General features: G+C 36.9%; 2 protein-coding genes and 1 pseudogene across 2 annotated transcripts; all 3 read left to right on the forward strand.

Moving 5' to 3' along the window:
* Positions 1-6,170: 6,170 nt before the first annotated feature.
* LOC147910134 (uncharacterized) lies at positions 6,171-7,939 on the forward strand. The gene has a single exon (XM_087404495.1). The coding sequence runs from the start codon at positions 6,740-6,742 to the stop codon at positions 7,937-7,939; it is 1,200 nt and encodes a 399-aa protein (XP_087260621.1). The 5' UTR covers positions 6,171-6,739.
* Positions 7,940-8,002: 63 nt separating this feature from the next.
* On the forward strand, positions 8,003-10,062 carry LOC147910135 (uncharacterized). Its single transcript, XM_087404496.1, has one exon. The coding sequence runs from the start codon at positions 8,003-8,005 to the stop codon at positions 8,555-8,557; it is 555 nt and encodes a 184-aa protein (XP_087260622.1). The 3' UTR covers positions 8,558-10,062.
* Positions 10,063-12,511: 2,449 nt separating this feature from the next.
* On the forward strand, positions 12,512-15,781 carry LOC147910136 (uncharacterized; annotated as a pseudogene).
* Positions 15,782-18,188: the final 2,407 nt, after the last annotated feature.

The following is an 18,188-nucleotide window of genomic DNA, read 5'->3' on the forward strand; positions in this document are numbered from 1 at the left end:
CTCGTTCCTTCCGAAGTTTATCTGGATCCACAACTTACCAATCTGCACACTGACCGCCGTTTGTCCGCGCGCGAAAAGCCCCGGGCAAGCGCGAGGGTAAATTTTAGCGCGCTTAATAAAAGCGTACTCATCCTCCCCCAACCCAAGCAAAGTACCCCTCACGGTCTTCGCGTAAAAAAGATTACGATATACAATTCCGAAAACTCGGGGTTCGCGTTTTTTTTGAACTCAATAAAAATTTTGAAATTTGCGAAAAAATGTTTTTTAAAAAAAAATTTTAAAAAATAATAAAAACCCCGGTATCGTAAAATATGGGAAAAGTGCGCAAACAGTTGAGGGGAAAAAATTTTAACAAAAAGGGACGGACGGTACGGTGCAGGAGACAATGATCGCACAACCAAATTTCCACAGCCGTAGCATCTATTGCGGAAAATTAATCCGCCGTCGAACTGCGCAAACTCGAGGTGAAGTTCAACAAGCCGATTTACGTGGGTATGTGTATACTCGACATATCGAAAGTCTGCTTGTACGATTTATCACACGAGTATAGTTACACTATTTCGTGACAAATGTAAAAATTATGTACACCGACACGGACAGTCTTGTATACAACATCGAGTGCGAGAACGTTTACGAGACTATGAAACGTGATATCGCTAGATTCGACACGAGTGATTATCCGATGGACAACGCGTACGGTATGCCTCTCGCGAACAAAAAAGTACCTGGTCTGATGAAAGACGAAAAGAACGGTGTGATAATGACGAATTCGTTGGTCTCCGAGCGAAGATGTACGCGGTGAGGGTGGATGCAAGAGAGAAACTAAAAAGCGAAAGGCGTTAAAGGGACATCATAGCGCGAACGATAACGTTCGACGATTACACGCGGTGTTTGAATGAAGAGATTGGAAATGACTCGTCGTCAATCGTGTATACGATCAACTGCACGATTGTGTAAACGATATCCGAATCAGAAAATCGCTCTGAGGTCCAGTACGATGACCAAACGATACATCGTACCAGACTCGACGGAGGACGTGACCGTGGGGGCATTGGCGGATACCTTTGTAATATGTTGGTATGTGTGTGTGTGTGTGTGGGTGTGGTTGTGTGTGTGGTGTGGGTGTGTGTGTGTGTGTGTGTGTGTGTATCAACATTTTATATCACTATTATGTTTTTTTCTACGTTTTCATACAGTGTACATGTTACTATTATCATTATAATTTACACGTAATGCATTTTTTTTTTTTTACATTTATATAAGTATTACTATTACGATTTATGTAGTATCATTTATTATGTATTACTATTATTTTCATTTTCATGTATCATACATTTATATACGTATTTATATCTTATACTGCAAAAACGAAGATGAATGGGAAGTAATAAAAATATAACTTAGTTATATACTTATATTTATATTTTTTATATGTAGAAATAAATACATGAATCAAAATTTTTATCAAATAACATTATTTTTGTGTATCCATGAATTGTTGCATTCTCGAATCCCAGCCCTTGACGTACACCTTGTCTCCCTTCCTGCGCAGTACTTTCTCCACGAGATACACGTCTGGATGAGTAGCGCGATGCAACTCATACTCGTAGAACGCTCCAGCGACGGATTTTCCACAATAATCCTCGAGTAAATAGGTTTACAGGCATTGGTACGCTGCACTTAACGATCGTAAACACTTCGGTGGTCCAATTGACGTGTAAACCCTTCTCAAAATCGTGTTGTACTTACTCACGCGTATCGAATCGCCTATTTTGAATTTTGCAGGACCCGCGATCTTTATCGCGCTGTACACCGTGTCCAAGAGCCTTTCGGCGATCGCAGGAGTTATTTCGGCGGATCGCATGCTGATGGTGCGATACTTGCGCGCGTTGTAATCTGACAGGAGACGCGGCAGCTCGTCGATCCACTTATAATTGCCGTTGAGCGTAAATATTTTCCACTTCGTAATCGTTCTTAAGCGTGGCGATTGAACGCTCGACTACTGACGCTTTACACGTCGAATACGTGGAATAATGTTTACATTGTTTTTTAAAAAATTTTCTGCACATCGCGTTGTAAAACCTTTCCATTCTTTTTGTAAATTTTTTGGACATCTTTACTCTTTCGAACGTCTCAGCGATGTTTTAGCCGCTCGCTTCCACCCTTGCTTTTGGGGGGGGTAGGCCCCCACGGTTTTGCAAAACAATCGAGGGGGTGGTTTAAAAGGGGTGGCCTTTTTAAAACTGAGTAGGAGACCAAAACCATCAGCCCCACGATCGTCGATCCCGAACTATACGGCCACGGGGAAAATTTTTTTCGCAGGACGGCAATTTCCCCTAAACGTTTTGCGTCTCCGGAGAATTTTTCTTCTTTTTCTAGTTTTCTTTTTCAGATTCGAGTGTAATACATGGGTCGAGAAAATAAGTTTTTTTCTCGCTAGTTCAAAACTAATCTTTTTTTTTGCTTTGGCTTTTAATTTTAAAAGACCAGCTTCGCCGAATTTCCCGGGTGCCCGACAGTTTTCCCTTGTTGTTGTGAGCGTTGTTTGCCTTCTCGGTGCGAAGCGTCGAGCAATCGTAGACGATCCACCAGCTCGTTGGGATCATCCCAGTGCTCGTAATCGATCGCGTTATCATTCAATGTCACTCATTGCATGAGGTAATCCCTTTCCAGATTTTCTCTTCTGTTTCTTGGGTGTGATCGACCAATCATACGGTGCGATTACATGTTTGTACTTGTATCCCCTGTTGCTCAATAATCGACCCTGCGAATGGTACTTGTGTTTGTGCGCGTTCGGTCACCAACAGCAGCTCTTGTACTTGTGCATATCGTCTTCCGTGTAGAGAGTATCGTCGGGAATTCTCTTGAAAATCAACTCGTAAAGACCAGTGTACCGGCGTATCGTACGCCATCGATAATTTGTTGTCCGCGTCCATCCACATCGAAACGTTTATTGCCAAACATCAATCCATCCTTGTGTAGGTAAATGCCGTACACGTGATCTATACCGCTCTCTTTATCTTGCACTACCCTCAGGGCAGCCTCGACATACTTTTGCCCCAGTGGGCCCAGCCGGCTCGTAACGCCTCCGACCCTTCCGACGTTGCAGCTGATTTTGAATCTTCGTCGCTAGCGAGTCTTCCGTCGTTTCGAAAACATTCTCCAACGACTCTATCGTCGTACGATTTTGGCACATGGTGTGGAGGTTATCGACTGTGGCGCGATCGTGCGATCGATCATTGGATTTTATGGCAGAGTCGTGGAAACGCTTCGAACGTCTCATTCGCTTCTTCTGCCCTTCTCCTTCTCTTTTTCCTCTTCATCCTTCCTCTCACGTTTAGAGGCAGACGTTGCATCTTCATCGTGCGACTCTCTTTTGTAGCGCGCATGCTGGGGTTGTCGACGAAAAGTCGCAGCTGTTCGATAAGAGGTTTAAAATGTCTGTCCAACGCGATGCCCTCCTCGATTCTACCGGTTTTCAACGGTGAGAGCGCGATGTTTCTTGCGGATCGACTCGCTAGTCTTCTCGATCTCTCTCGCGATTTTTTTTCACCGCTCGCGGCACATTCGCCATGTTCGTCTTGGCTAAGTATTGGTAACGACTGGTCACGTTACGGTATCGCGAACTCGTTAAATCCTTTTCTATATCGTCCGTTTGTGAGCTTACTGTCTTTGTCTATCACTAGAAATCCATATTTTTTGTTGCCAACAGGTCGCGGCACACGTGAAAAATTCATCGTACGACAGTCCAGTATTCACATGATCATTGTAACTTGTTTCAAGTGGTACCGTCCTGTTTGAACAGGATCAGCAGGTTCGCGTTGTCATGTATCAGATGTTTAGGTATCCTCGCGTATGTCTGACAGAGATAGAAGCAGTCGACGTTCGCGTGGCGACCCATCGAAAAGTATTCTCTCACCGCATCCTGCTTGTCACATGCCACGTCATCAAAGATAAAGATAGAATTTGGATGCGCTTCGCTCGGTGGAACGATGTCGCTGTTGTTGGAGAACGTAAAATAGCCGATTTCGTCAATAGACGTAAACAAATTTTCGAGATATCGATTACTGTTGCAACGATTTCGAGTAGACGTACACGTTTTCGAAACGCACGCCATTCGGGCTCTCGAGTAATCTTATGAGAACGTTGGTTTTACCACAATTCGATGGGCCGCAAATGATCGCGCGTATAGTACTCGGCAGCATTTCGCCGTGCTTGCGCTTCTCCACGCTGCCTCCCATCATTTGCGATTTCACGTCGCAGTTCGTGACGCGTATCAACAACGGTTGCGGCACGAATTTCCATGCTCAACCTAAGGCTACGCGCTCTCGAACGACTATTAAAGGCGCGCGAATTTAGATGTCGCGCAGTAGCAAAATGTATCTCATGCTGTGTCTCCTCCTTCGACATTCAGGGACTTGAACGCTGAGCAGGCTGCAGTATATACCGAAGGTTGTACTCTTACGCGTGTACGGTGACTATATCGACTACGTGTGGGACAGCTTCCGGAAACCGTGAAGGCGGATTCGGAGGTTCAAACGGTATCGTCGCTGCGACGAGCACTACAATCAGCCGTGGCAGAGGACGCACATCGACGGCTCCCGCACCTAAGATAAGGACTGTAAACGAATGTCAGCGTCGGGCGGCAGTCCTGTTGAATCGAACGATAAACGCCTTCCTTTCGAGTTACATATCTTCCGGGCTACCAGTTTTGCGGCCGGGCACTCGGCTTACGAAAGCGATTAGCCAGAGGTGACGTGGGCATAAATCCGCTGGACGCGGCGTGTCCGAGAACACGACATTGCATATTCTCGAAGCAACGATCTCACCATAGACACGCGGCAGACAAAGTACTCGCCAAGGAGGCGCGAAACGTGTCACCGCGAGAGATTCGGCTCTGAGCGAGAGAGCTGCCGCTGCTGCCGTTTGGGCAGCGATGATGAAAGCCAAGACCAAGATCGGCATGGGCATGAATCAAAAAAGAAGATGACACGAGAAGAAGACAACGAAAAAGGCGGATACTTCCAACGGCCAAACGCAGAGTGGTGCATACCTTTTCTACCAATGTGGGCGCGCTCGGGTCCTTGATTGGTGGAGCGGCCAGCGTGGCGAAAGCAGTAAACCGATAGCAAAGCCGCGCGACGTCAGCTCGAGGAGCTGCAACGTCACGACCGCGCGATGGAACAGGGCCGCGGTCTGTATCTCGCTCCGTACAAATGGGACTCGGACTATATCTCGGCCCCTATAAACGCGGACAGGTTGTAGCAGCGAAGAAAAAAAAAAAACGCCAAAAAGACGCTAAAATGCCCTCGGGTGCAACTACCAAACGTGCAATTGGACGTGCTCGCGAGACGTATGCGCCGTACCATACTTAGATGTGTCTCATGCGTAACGCGTTTACCGACGAGCGTGGTGCACCGAAACGAAAGCGGTATTGTGAATCTGGACCGATGCGACCGGGCCGGGTACTCACTGGTAGCATACGCCAAGAGGAACAACCACGTCATATACTTGACAGTTTCGGTAATCTTCGACCGCCCAAGGAACTAGTGCGATATTTCGAGAACGGTGCTACGACAATAGAAGTACAATCGTACGTCCTATCAGACGTACAATCAGAGCTTCTGCGGTCAATGTGGTCTGCAGTTTCTACAAACGGTAGAACGCGCCGTGTGAATTTAAAAAGCTCGACGAGGTGCTGTAAAATCTCAGTATTAGTCGAACGCTGTTTCCGTCATGTCGCTGACACTTACGCTGAGCGGGAAGAGCACCGTCCTCGCGGCGAACTACTTTCCCTCCATAGATTTGAGTGACGGCGATTACGAGCTCGGTCTGGTGATTTTGAGACTTATCACACGATACCGAATGTAAACGAATCGAATAATAAATTTTATTCTGGCAAAGACGATGCAAAAATTACAATTCCCGAAGGTTCGTACGAAGTGCGAGACATAAATGAATTTTTGAAACGTATGATTTTACGGAGACATTTGCACCGCAACGCACTTGAAACCGTTGACGTAGTGCATGATGACAACAACAACAACAACAACAACAACAACAATAACAGCAACAACAACAACAACATCAACAACAATGACACTGATGATAATTGTGAGGGTGGAGAATACCCGATTACGCTCCGCGCAAACACGATGAGATGCGAGATTAAATGTGCATACAGAATAAACTTTGGCAAGCCCAACAGCATTGGATCGCTGCTGGGATTCTCGTCGAAGCGTATGCTGCAACCGCGAAAATGGCACGAATCGAACATGTCGATCAACATAATGAATGTAAACGTTATCCGCGTAGAGTGTAACGTGACCGCGGGCGCGTACAGCAACGGCAAAAGCGCGCACACGATACACGAATTTTCACCGAGCGTGCCACCAGGATATAAGATATCGGAGAGGCCTACGCAGATCATTTACCTGCCGATCACGGTACGGAGCATTACGGATTTAACGATACGCGTCGTCGACCAGAACGGACGATTGCTCGATTTTCGCGGAGAGGAGATCACCGTCAGATTGCACGTGCGACAGCGACAGCGAGCGTGAGATGCTCGTATTGAACGGAGCGGAGCGCACGCAGAGAGATAACGCATTCTTTACAAAGCTGGTAACATCACCGCTCGATAACGCTTGCTCATCCAACTGCGTCAGCAAGAAGAAGCTCAGTGCGTCGAACGTTAAATTTTTACAATCTTTGGGATTCGTGGTGCGCAACTTTTAAGATGACTGATATCTTAAACATTAAAGATGAGCCGATCTTTGACGATCGCATCGTCAAGATTGAGACTCACACGTACAATCCGTTCGCTAATACAACATTTGGGTACAGTGACGAAATAAGAATACCTATACAGCAACAGGATCTGTACACACTGCCGTACGAAAGCTTTCTATATGTCGAGGGAAAACTGACGAAGAACAAAGCTGTCCAAGATGCTCATGTGGCATTGGCAAATAATTGTGTCGCGTTCATATTCGATGAGATTCGATATGAACTCAATGGTGTGGAGATTGATCGTAATAGAAATGTGGGTATAACTAGCACGCTCAAAAACTATGTAACAGTGTCATCCGACAGAAGCGTGATTCTACGGAATGCCGGCTGGGATGCGCAGACTACTGCAACCGGATATTTTAATTTCTGTGTACCGCTCTACGTACTGCTGGGATTTTGCGAAGATTACAAACGCGTGGTGATTAACGCTCGTCATGAGTTGATTTTAATACGAGCGCGCAACGACAACAATTGTCTGACGGGAGATCCGGTGGTAGAGCCAACGCTCGAATTATTCAAAGTACAGTGGCGAATGCCGCATGTGTTATTGAGCGAGATAAATAAGCTGTCGATGTTGCGCGCTTTGGAGAGCGGACGATATCTGAGCATGGCTTTTCGCTCGTGGGATTTGTACGAATTTCCACTCTTGCAGAGCACAACCAAACATTCGTGGGCCATCAAGACGGCTACTCAGCTCGAGAAGCCGCGCTACGTTATTTTCGCTATGCAAACAGGTCGAAAAAACATCATGTCCGAGGATGTAAGTCGATTCGATGACTGCAAATTAACCAATGCGAAACTTTACCTGAATTCGGAATGTTATCCGTACGATGACTTGAATCTGGATTTTGACAAAAACAGATGTGCGATTCTGTACGAATTGTACGCGCGTTTCTGCAAGGGCTACTACGGATACGAGTATCTCGAGCCGAGTCTCACCTTTACAACTTTTTTACGTTATGGTCCATTCGTGATCATTGATTGCTCTCGACAGAACGAATCAATCAAGAGTGGCACCGTGGACGTGCGATTAGACTTTGAATGTAAAGAGGATGTACCTGCAAATACAACAGCCTATTGTCTCATCATACACGATCGCGTGATTCAGTATAATCCATTGACCAACGTTGTGCGCAAAATCACCTAAGTGCACCTCTAACACGATAAGATCTACGATACGACCACAATCGACTGCAGTCTTCTCGACAACATGCTCATGCCAACGTTCGTGGATCTGCAAGGATTCATCGTTAATAAGAAATTTATCGTGAAGGAAGTGGCGGTGCTAAAACAGGGGACCGTTCTCACGCATTACATTTTTACGAGTCCTGTGCCATGGAAACTTTTGACAAGATCCGACAGGTTTTGCGCCTCCTGGTTGATTGCTTATCACCATGGATTGCAATGGGAAGACGGGACGATCCCGTACAACGAGGCGAAACGTCTGATCACAGCAGCTGTATTTGAAGATGATGCTATCGTGTACGTTAAGGGACGCGAAAAACGAACGTGGCTGTGGAACTTGCTTTTGGACGATGAGCGAGAACGTATTTACATTGAGACCCTGGATGCAGTTTACGAAGACATGGAATCTTTATCTAATCTAGATGTTACTAATATTATACGATGTGGACAACATGTTAAGAATTGCGCGTTACAAAATGTTTTGAAAATATATAACTGGTGGTTGCAAAAGAATTTTTTTAATAAAAATACATTAACATATTTATTATGTATTTCTTTTCCCTTCCTTTGTAATGTATAAACGTATGTATAAACGTACGTATGTGTGTATAAACATATGTACGTATGTATAAACGTATGTGTGTATAAACGTATGTATAAACGTATGTATGTATGTATGTATGTATAAACGTATGTATAAACGTATGTATAAACGTATGTATAAACATATGTATAAACGTATGTATAAACATATGTATAAACGTATGTATGTATGTACGTGTGTATAAATGTATGTATAAATGTATGTATAAATTCGTGATAAAGAAAATATGTAGAAAGACTTGATAAAACGTGTCGCAACATGTTCGAAATTTTTGGAAAAGAGGGGGAGAACCTATCTTCTCTCATCGATTCCAGAAGTATTACCATTTACACGGATGCAGTCAGTCTTACAATACCCGCTTATACGAACGGTCGAAAAAAAAAAAAAAAAAAAAAAAAAAAAAAAAATGTACGCTAAAGAGAACAGTGCATCGTGTGATGTGAAGAAGGAATATAACATGTAAGTTCCAACGTTCTATACATAAAAGAAACGTTTTTTAACATTATTGTATGTACACAGTACGGAGCATCGTGCAGTGCGTTTACTGAGCAGACGTTACGATCTGACGAATACGGGCTACAAATTTTTAGAAATTGGAATCAACGTTGGCCCACCGAGTTACGTGGAGATCGTCCTTGGAGATCATCGCGGACACGAATTATCGCTATCTCTCGAAACATGGAAGAGTCTCTACGAGCAGCGAGGAAATATTTATAAGCTGTTTCGAAATGAATACAAGGATAATTTTATTAGCGTTGGACCGCTAATCATCAGTGTTTTCATGCTGAACTATGCTACGGTCGTACGTCTCGATTCTTCATCGGTACGCATTATGATGACCGAAACGACGCTACGCCGTATGTTTGACTTTAACGGGTGTGTCGATGTAACATTCGAACGATTAGCTCGACTCATCGATACGGTAGATACCAAGTATACGCGATTCTCCAACATCGCATCTGAGAACATTATATGTGATAGCGACATTTTCAATGGACAGCAGCTCATTGATTGTGAATTGTTAGCTTTAGTTTTTAATAAGTACGAAAACCGATGTAATAAAATCTAAATAAAACATTTTTTTGTTAGCCTTATTTCATGTGTATTGTCTTTTACTTCCCATCCTTTGCCTCGACGCGCCAGGAAAAACCATAAAAATTGAAAAAAACTGTATCATACAAAAGAAACTCGTACTCTATTAATTCTTCCATCCTTTCTTCACTCATAGCACGCGCGCTCTATCTTTCTCTAACATACAAGCCTTTATTATAAGTGATTCTCCAACATTGCATCTGAGAACATTATATGTAATAGCGACATCTTCAATGGACATCAGCTCATCGATTGCGAACTATTAGCTTTAGTTTTTAATAAGTATGAAAACCGATGTAATAAGATGTAAATAAAACATTTTTGTTCGCCTTATTTCATGTGTATTGTCTTTTACTTCCCATCCTTTGCCTCGACGCGCCAGGAAAAACCATAAAATTGAAAAAACTGTATCATACAAAAGAAACTCCTACTCTATTAATTCTTCCATCCCTTCTTCACTCGTAGCAACGCCGCGCTATATCTTGTGGCTTCTAACATGCAAGCCTTTCATCGATTGAAAACATTAGCTTTAGTTTTTAAAGTACTTAAAACCGATGTATAAGATGACATAAAACATTTTTGTTCGCTTATTTCATGTGTATTGTCTTTAACTTTCCCCCTTTGCCTCGACGCGCCAGGAGCAAAAACCATAAAAATTGAAAAAACTGTATCATACAAAGAAACGCGTACTCTTTAATTCTTCCATCCTTTCTTCCTCGTAGCACGCGCCGCTCTATCTTTTCTCTAACATGCAAAGCCTTCATCAGATTGCGAACTATTGAGCTTTAGTTTTTAATAAGTACGAAAACGGATGTAATAAGATTGAAATAAAACAATTTGTTCGCCTTATTTCATGTGTATGTCTTTCTTCCCAACTTTGCCTCTGACGCGCCAGGAAAAAAACCATAAAAATTGCATTGAAAAACTGTATCATACAAAAGAAACTCGTACTCTATATTATTCCATCCTTTCTTCACTCGGTAGCACGCGCGCTCTATCTTTCTCTAACATGCAAGCCTTTCTTGATCGATACATTTTTTAAGAAAGAAAATATGTCATGGTCAAATTCAAACCTTTATTATCAATGCATTTTTAAAGAAAAACATGGTCTAATTTTGATAACAAAAAAAGGAGCCCTATTGTGTAGGAGCCCTATTGTGTAGGAGATTAGACCTTTCCCCCTCTTTCCCCCGCGTTAGGTATTCCCCGCGCCTACAAGTACTTCCCCGCACCCCGCATTCCCCTCTAGCCCCATGGCTTAGAACCGCCTAGTATATCTACTTGCTATCAAATAGGCAACATATTTCTGAATATCGCGTAACAGCATCCTAATTAGAATTTAATTTGACGTATAATACGTTATCATTCTCGATTATGACAATAAGATCAGCCAAGCTGAGTCCCGAGGGTCCCTCGTTGACTTGCTTGAAATCGATCGATCTTCATTTTCGAAGAAAGGCGTGTGATGTTAGAGCCAGCAAAAGTTGCAATTTTCGAATACGCAAGAAAATGACAGCGGTGAAGCTCTGAGGTCGTTTAAGATTGATGCGATAGGTTAAATTAACAGGATGTTCGAATTAATCCATTCTAAATAACCCCGAGTCATCTATCTTACCACCGACGGAACTGTCGGCGACGTACCGTATTCTCTAAATTTCTCTTGGCGAGTGATAGAGAATTCACGAACACATCCTTGGTCTATCAGCTTTGAACCTTCAAAGATCTTATCTCGTGAAATAATCTCATATATAGAATATTTTCATACGCACTGATAAAAAGACAACTGCAATGTAGCGCAGATGTGAAAGTTATTTCTTTTACTTTAAAACGTTCGTTATAATTACAGAGATATTTAAAAATAGAATGAAGATTTATGTCATGTAAAAGTCCCATGAAATTTCTAGAAACTAATTTAAAATTCATGTTAATTTCAAATTTATCTCATTCGTTATTTAAGTAATTTAGAAACTATAGTGCTAGCAATGTGATAATCGTTGCTATGAGTATCACTGGTTCTGCAAGTTTTTAGACCACTGATAATTTCTGGTCTGGCAATTCCATTCGCATACTGCATCAAAGGAAGATTCACAACTGTCCGGAACCGATTTGATTCTTCATAAGATACGTTGTTAAACATGAAAATCTAAGAGACACGTATTTTTTTATATGTGCGCTAACTCATATTTAAAGGATGAAACACTCCTTAAAAAAAACCGCTATTTTTCTTTCAAGGTGAATATCGTCGAAAGTATTATATAAAAGATAGAAAAAAATTTTTTAAACAAAAGTTGTATGGTTTCAAGAGTAATTTAAAATTATAGATAAAAAAATTTTGTTTATTTATTGTTTAAAAAAATACTCCCACCCATAATTTTTTTAAATTTTCAAATTTTTTTTTAACCAAATTAAAGATTATTTTTTTACGAATTCAACCATGTGTAATAAAATTATATTATAATACAATAATTATCATTTTCGAGAATTAATTATTAACTTCCATATATACGTAATCCATGCTCATTATGCGTAAGTAATTGTCGTCGGGACAGTAAAATATACGAAAACTTGAAAAGATGTCTTAAAATTTGTATAATTTTCTATATGCTTTATTATATATGTATTATTTTAAATTTTATATACAATATATGTATGTATATATTTAGACTTTCTAAATATATAATATTTTTAAGATACACACACATATACACACATATATATATATATATATATATATATATTAACCCGGTTATTATTTCTTTGACATTTATGTCTAAATTCTAAACAAAATTGTAAGGTTCGTAACATATTCTCGTAAGAATTTTGAAATATTTATACTTTTACTATTCGATATTTTTACAGACAGCTTTTTACTTCCCATAAGATTTACATAAGATTTACATAAATTTTCGTGTTTCTTTTGAATGGCCACACAGCAAATCTAACAATCTAATGAGCGATGTGATTCTACCGAGTGACGCAATGTATGATTTCGTTTTTACTTTATGTAAATTTTTATTATTGTATAAGTTAATATTTTTGATAATCATTGAGCTATTCATTACATAGCTAATTTGGTAGTTGGATAAAGAAGAACGAACTAAATTGTCGGAAAATAATCAATTTGGAATTTGTATTAATTATGTAACTTTGATTTATATTTTATATTGATAAGGATCCGAATTAATGGGTTGAAACGTATATATCTTATTCGTTTTGCTACATTCATATGAAAGTAAAAAGAATTTTCTGTGCATCCGAACAGTTGATGGTTTTGATGGGCTTTTTTACATTTTTCACTGATAGATTTTTTCGAGTCTCATCTTATATATGTATATATATCTTATATATGATATTTAATAACTATATTTAATATATATATATAAAGTATATTTAAATTATTAGAAAATCTCGCGTCTAAATCATCATGTGTATGAGATATAAGAAATAACCTTCTAAATCATGTATCAGAGTTGTGACATATTTTTCAAAGAAAAGATAAGTTTCTTGGAATAGATGATAGGAATAACTGTGCGGTAATATAAGTTCATTCAAGATAATTATAATAAATGGACAGTATAAGAATATTCACGTAGCAGTCTTACGTGCAGTCGTTCTATTATAATCTATACAATTATCATATCTAATTTGTTAAATTGTTTTTATATTACGATACAAAGCAAAGTTTAACATTTTTAGACATGATTATCAATTCACTTAATGTTGTTAGACTTTTATTAGCATCTATAAGTTCAATACATCTAACAGAAACACCAGTCACTGAAGCAGAAATAGAATTAAAAGAAACATACAAAAATTGTTAAATAGCATTTTTCACTATAATGGGTTGGAAGTAACAGAAGAAATCTATCTCGATTATCAAGAACCTTATAAACTATTAGGTGTTGGAATTAATTCGTAGCGTTTTTTAATGAAAGAATGTTATTTATTTCACATGAGCATTAAAAAATACATTAATGAAAGTACTTCCCATCTCTTGTAAAACGCTACGAATTAATTCCAACACCTAATACATAATTCTGAAATAATTGAAGATGACGAAGAAGCATGGAAGATAATTTAAATTCTCATCCTCAATATTCAAATGATGACACAGACTTTGACAGTTCTTATAAAAGACAAGCTATTGAGTATTGGCGGAATCGGGATATTAATGAAAAAAATAATAACAAAAGGAATCGTCCTATAAAATCAGTACAAAATAAATTTAGAAGAGTTTCATCTGAACATCAATTAAGACGGGAAGAACAATTACATTCAGGTGGAAATCGTATAGAAAAATTATCTTATTTCCAAATTTACTACAACTGTTGAATCAGAACTCAAAGTTCATGATATCGATTTTCAAAGATAGGCTTTACAAAAATTCAAGAAGAAATAGGAAATTTAAATCCTATATTTAAAGCATCTTACAGTTAGGTATTAAGATCACAAGTCCCACCAAATTGTTTCGAGAAAAATTACGAAATTTGTAAATGGAAGAATAATAGAACATTCCCTTAATTTGCAAAATACAGCTGATGATTTTCTGAAAACAGTGAAACCACTTATCGAACAGTTTGGATCTAAAAATGTTTTTAATTCTGATTAAAGTGGTTTCCAATTGGATCCATTCATTCTGGAAGATCATTGTCTAATTAAGGAATAAAGAAAGTAGAGTGGGTTGTGCAATCTATATCATCAACAACACATTCATACACCATACAATCAATAACATCGTGTAATGGAAATTTGCTGTCACTTTTATTTATTGTATTGAAAGAAACTAATAGTATATTTCGACCAAGAGTACAAGAAACCTTATTTACACCAATAAATGTTATTGTAAAAGCATCTAAATCTGGTAAAATGACTTCAGGTAATTTAATAAATTTTCTTTCACAATAGATTTTCAGATATTATTTTACTATTAAAAAGTAAATATAAATTTGCATAAACGAAATAATGTAATAAAATTATAATCTCTGTGTTACTTTATGATACATTTTTTATTTTATTTAAGAATCTCATAACAGTCATAAAATAGGTATTAATTTAATATTTATATTTCTTACAGATCATTTTAAAATATAGTTAGAAGAAGCTTATTTTCCGAACATTGTAATGATGTTCTTCTTATCGATTCATGGACTGGACATTGTCCCAATATTATTTCAGATCTATCACCTGCAGGAAAACATATTACTACTATGATTATACCGAAAGGCACTATAGAAAAAACAACCATTAGATGTTTACGGATTTAGAATTTGGAAAAATTTTGCTAAAAGTTTTTCAGATATTGTTTTACTATTGAAAAGTAATATATAAATTTACATGAAAGAAATAATATATTATAATAAAATTACAATCTCTGATACATAATCAATTGTCATCTCCGCAATATCACAACTTATTTAAATATTCGATTAAAAGTGGTTATACAAACAAAAGACCAGAAGAATTTGAAAATCCAGTAGAATTTAGTTTCGACAAAAATTCAACAACATGTGATATCGAAGGTTGCAGTAATAGCTAGTAAGTAATATAGCTAATAAGATGCTGCAGTAGTAAGATGTTTTCATAGTGCAAGAAGTCATTATGTTTAAAACATTTTTTTCATCGAGTATCATTATTCTAATGAATATAATAAGTAAAAAATATACAACGATACATAAAACGATACAAAATATAAATTTATTGTATCTAAATATTTAGAAATTATTTCATAATTATTAAGTACGTTTAGAAATTATTACATAAATGACAAGTAAATAAGATGTTCACAATTATTTCTATCATCTATTCCAAGAAACTTATCTTTTCTTTGAAAAAAATGTCACGACTCTAATACGTGATTTAGAAGGTTATTTCTTATATCTCATTATACATGACAATTTAGACGCGAGATTTTCAAACAATTTAAATATATTTTATATATATATATTAAATATAATTATTAAATATATATTTTCTAACAATTCAATGTATTTTTAAATGCAACTATTTTTTAAAAATTTATTTTTTAAAGATTTAATCTTATACAATAATTTTATTATAAAAAAATGGATTTGGAATAAAATTATTTTTAATTTTTATTTATAGAAAAAATTAATAGGCCAATTCTAAGAATCGTAAGACTCATAACTTGTTTTCGTAAAACTCGTAAAAATTTATAATCAGTATTCTCTAATTTTAGCGTATGTATCGTAAGATATAAGATTATTCGTAAATATTTACGATTTCTTGTAAATCTTATGACTAGTAAAAAGCTGTCTGTAAAAATATCGTATAAAGGTATAAACACTCAAAATTCTTATAAATCTTATGAGAATATGTTACGAACCTTATAATTTTGTTTAGAATTGAGGCATAAATGTCAAAGAAATAATAACAAGATTAATATGTATATATATCTTAAAAATATTATTTAGAAAATCTAAATACATAAACATATACATATATATTAGGTGTTGGAATTAATTCGTAGCGTTTTTAATGAAAGAATGTTATTTATTTCACATGAGCATTAAAAAATACATTAATGAAAGTACTTCCCATCACTTGTAAAACGCTACGAATTAATTCCAACACCTAATATATATATATATATAAAATTTAAATACATATATAATAAAGCATATAGAAAATTATATAAATTTTACTTAAAACATCTTTTTAAGTTTTCATATATTTTACTGTTCCGACGACAATTACTTACGCATATAAACATGATTACGTATATACAGAAGCGTTAATAATTAATTCTCGAAAATATAATAATTATGTTGTAATATAACTTTATTACGCATGGTTAAATTCATAAAAAAATAATCTTTAATTTAGTAAAAAGAAAATTTGAAAATTTAAGAAAATTATGGGTGGTGAAGGTATTTTTTAAACAATGAACAAAATTTTTTTTATCTATAACTTTAAAATACTCTTGAAACCTTATAACTTTTGTTCAAAAAAATTTTTTCTGTCTTTTTTATAATATAATACTTCCGACGATATTCGCCTTGAAAGAAAAATTCCGTTTTTTTTTTAAGAGGTGTTTCATTCCTTAAACATGAATTAGCGCGTGTATAAAAAAATACGTGTCTCTTAGATTTTCATGTTTAACAACATATTATGGAGAATCAAATCGGTTTACAGTTGTGAACCTTCCCTTGTGAGTACTGCAATTTGCATACGCATAGATAAGACGCAGGTAATCTGTAAAGAAACAGCATAATTTCTTTATATTAAATCATTAGTTCATGCTAATGTATTAAGCTAATGTCTGAATATAAATGAATATAAATTAATTAAAATTAATATCAATAATAATTACATTGTTAAAATATATATATATTTTCTTTAAACATCTATATTTTGTTAATCTTGAAAGGGGAACAGAGAGAGAGAGAGAGAGAGAGAGAGAGAGAGAGAGAGAGAGGAGGATTATTTTTTAAATCATACAGTTTTTTTTCGAGTGAGATTTGCTAATTCATTATTTCATTGTATTCCTTGCCTCAAAATATGACACGTTTCACTATGGCTTTTCCATTGTATAAAGATTAAACACATTTTATCTATTCACTTATTAATATTTCTTTACTTTAAAATGAAATTTTATTTATTTTAAAATATTTTTATTTTATTTTATTTTACGATGTTAGACTGATATTAATGGCCTTGGGAAATAATAAAAAATAGGTAATTTTTTTCACATATGTTTTTTTTTATTATAATATATTTATTCATCAGAAATAAAATAGGAATTAAAACCTAAAACATTTTATATAAATTTTCTTAGATATACAAAAAAGATGACTTAAAAAGTATTTATCACTCTTTCATTTTTCGTGAAAAATGCTAAGTAATTTTATTAATTATAGTTAAATTATGAATCTCGCAAACAAAAATTACATTATGAAGTAACTTACAAGAAAACTGTTTTCAAACATCAGTTTATGTGACCTCCTTTTCAATCCCTGTTTACAGAAATGATTTCACTTTAATTGTGCTCAAATTTTGGAAGAAAAAGATGGATACTTTACGTAAAGCTTCCTTGAATTCTAAAAGCGTTGGAAATCGCCGCAGAACAATAGATCTGATTAATGCGTGATGGTATCAGCAGCATACAGGTACGGGCAAGCAACGGACAGTCAATGGCCGCAATTTACACCATCAGCTTTCTAATGAATAGCATTCTGCTGACATAGCCGTTGACAGATCAGAACTGGAACGAACTCTCAATATCGGCACCGAGAATTTCCTCGATGACAGTGCGGTCCATATTTGGAAATTGCGTACTTCTATTTAGCGGGCGTGTACCGTTTGTATCCGTTGATAGAATCCCTCTGTCTGGAGAACATTTGGCGGAAAGGGGGAATTAGCAAGACACGAGATAATAATCGGCTAGATAAACTTCTCTGGAACATATATTGGCAAAGTAGCATCGAATTAGTGGAAAATTTGTCTTCTTCGATTCCTTATCGCTTATCTTAGTGTTGCAACAGGTGTTCTTCATGTC

Source organism: Acromyrmex echinatior, chromosome 3, assembly GCF_024713525.1.
Source record: "Acromyrmex echinatior isolate Ae372 chromosome 3, ASM2471352v2, whole genome shotgun sequence".
Classification (NCBI taxonomy): domain Eukaryota; kingdom Metazoa; phylum Arthropoda; class Insecta; order Hymenoptera; family Formicidae; genus Acromyrmex; species Acromyrmex echinatior.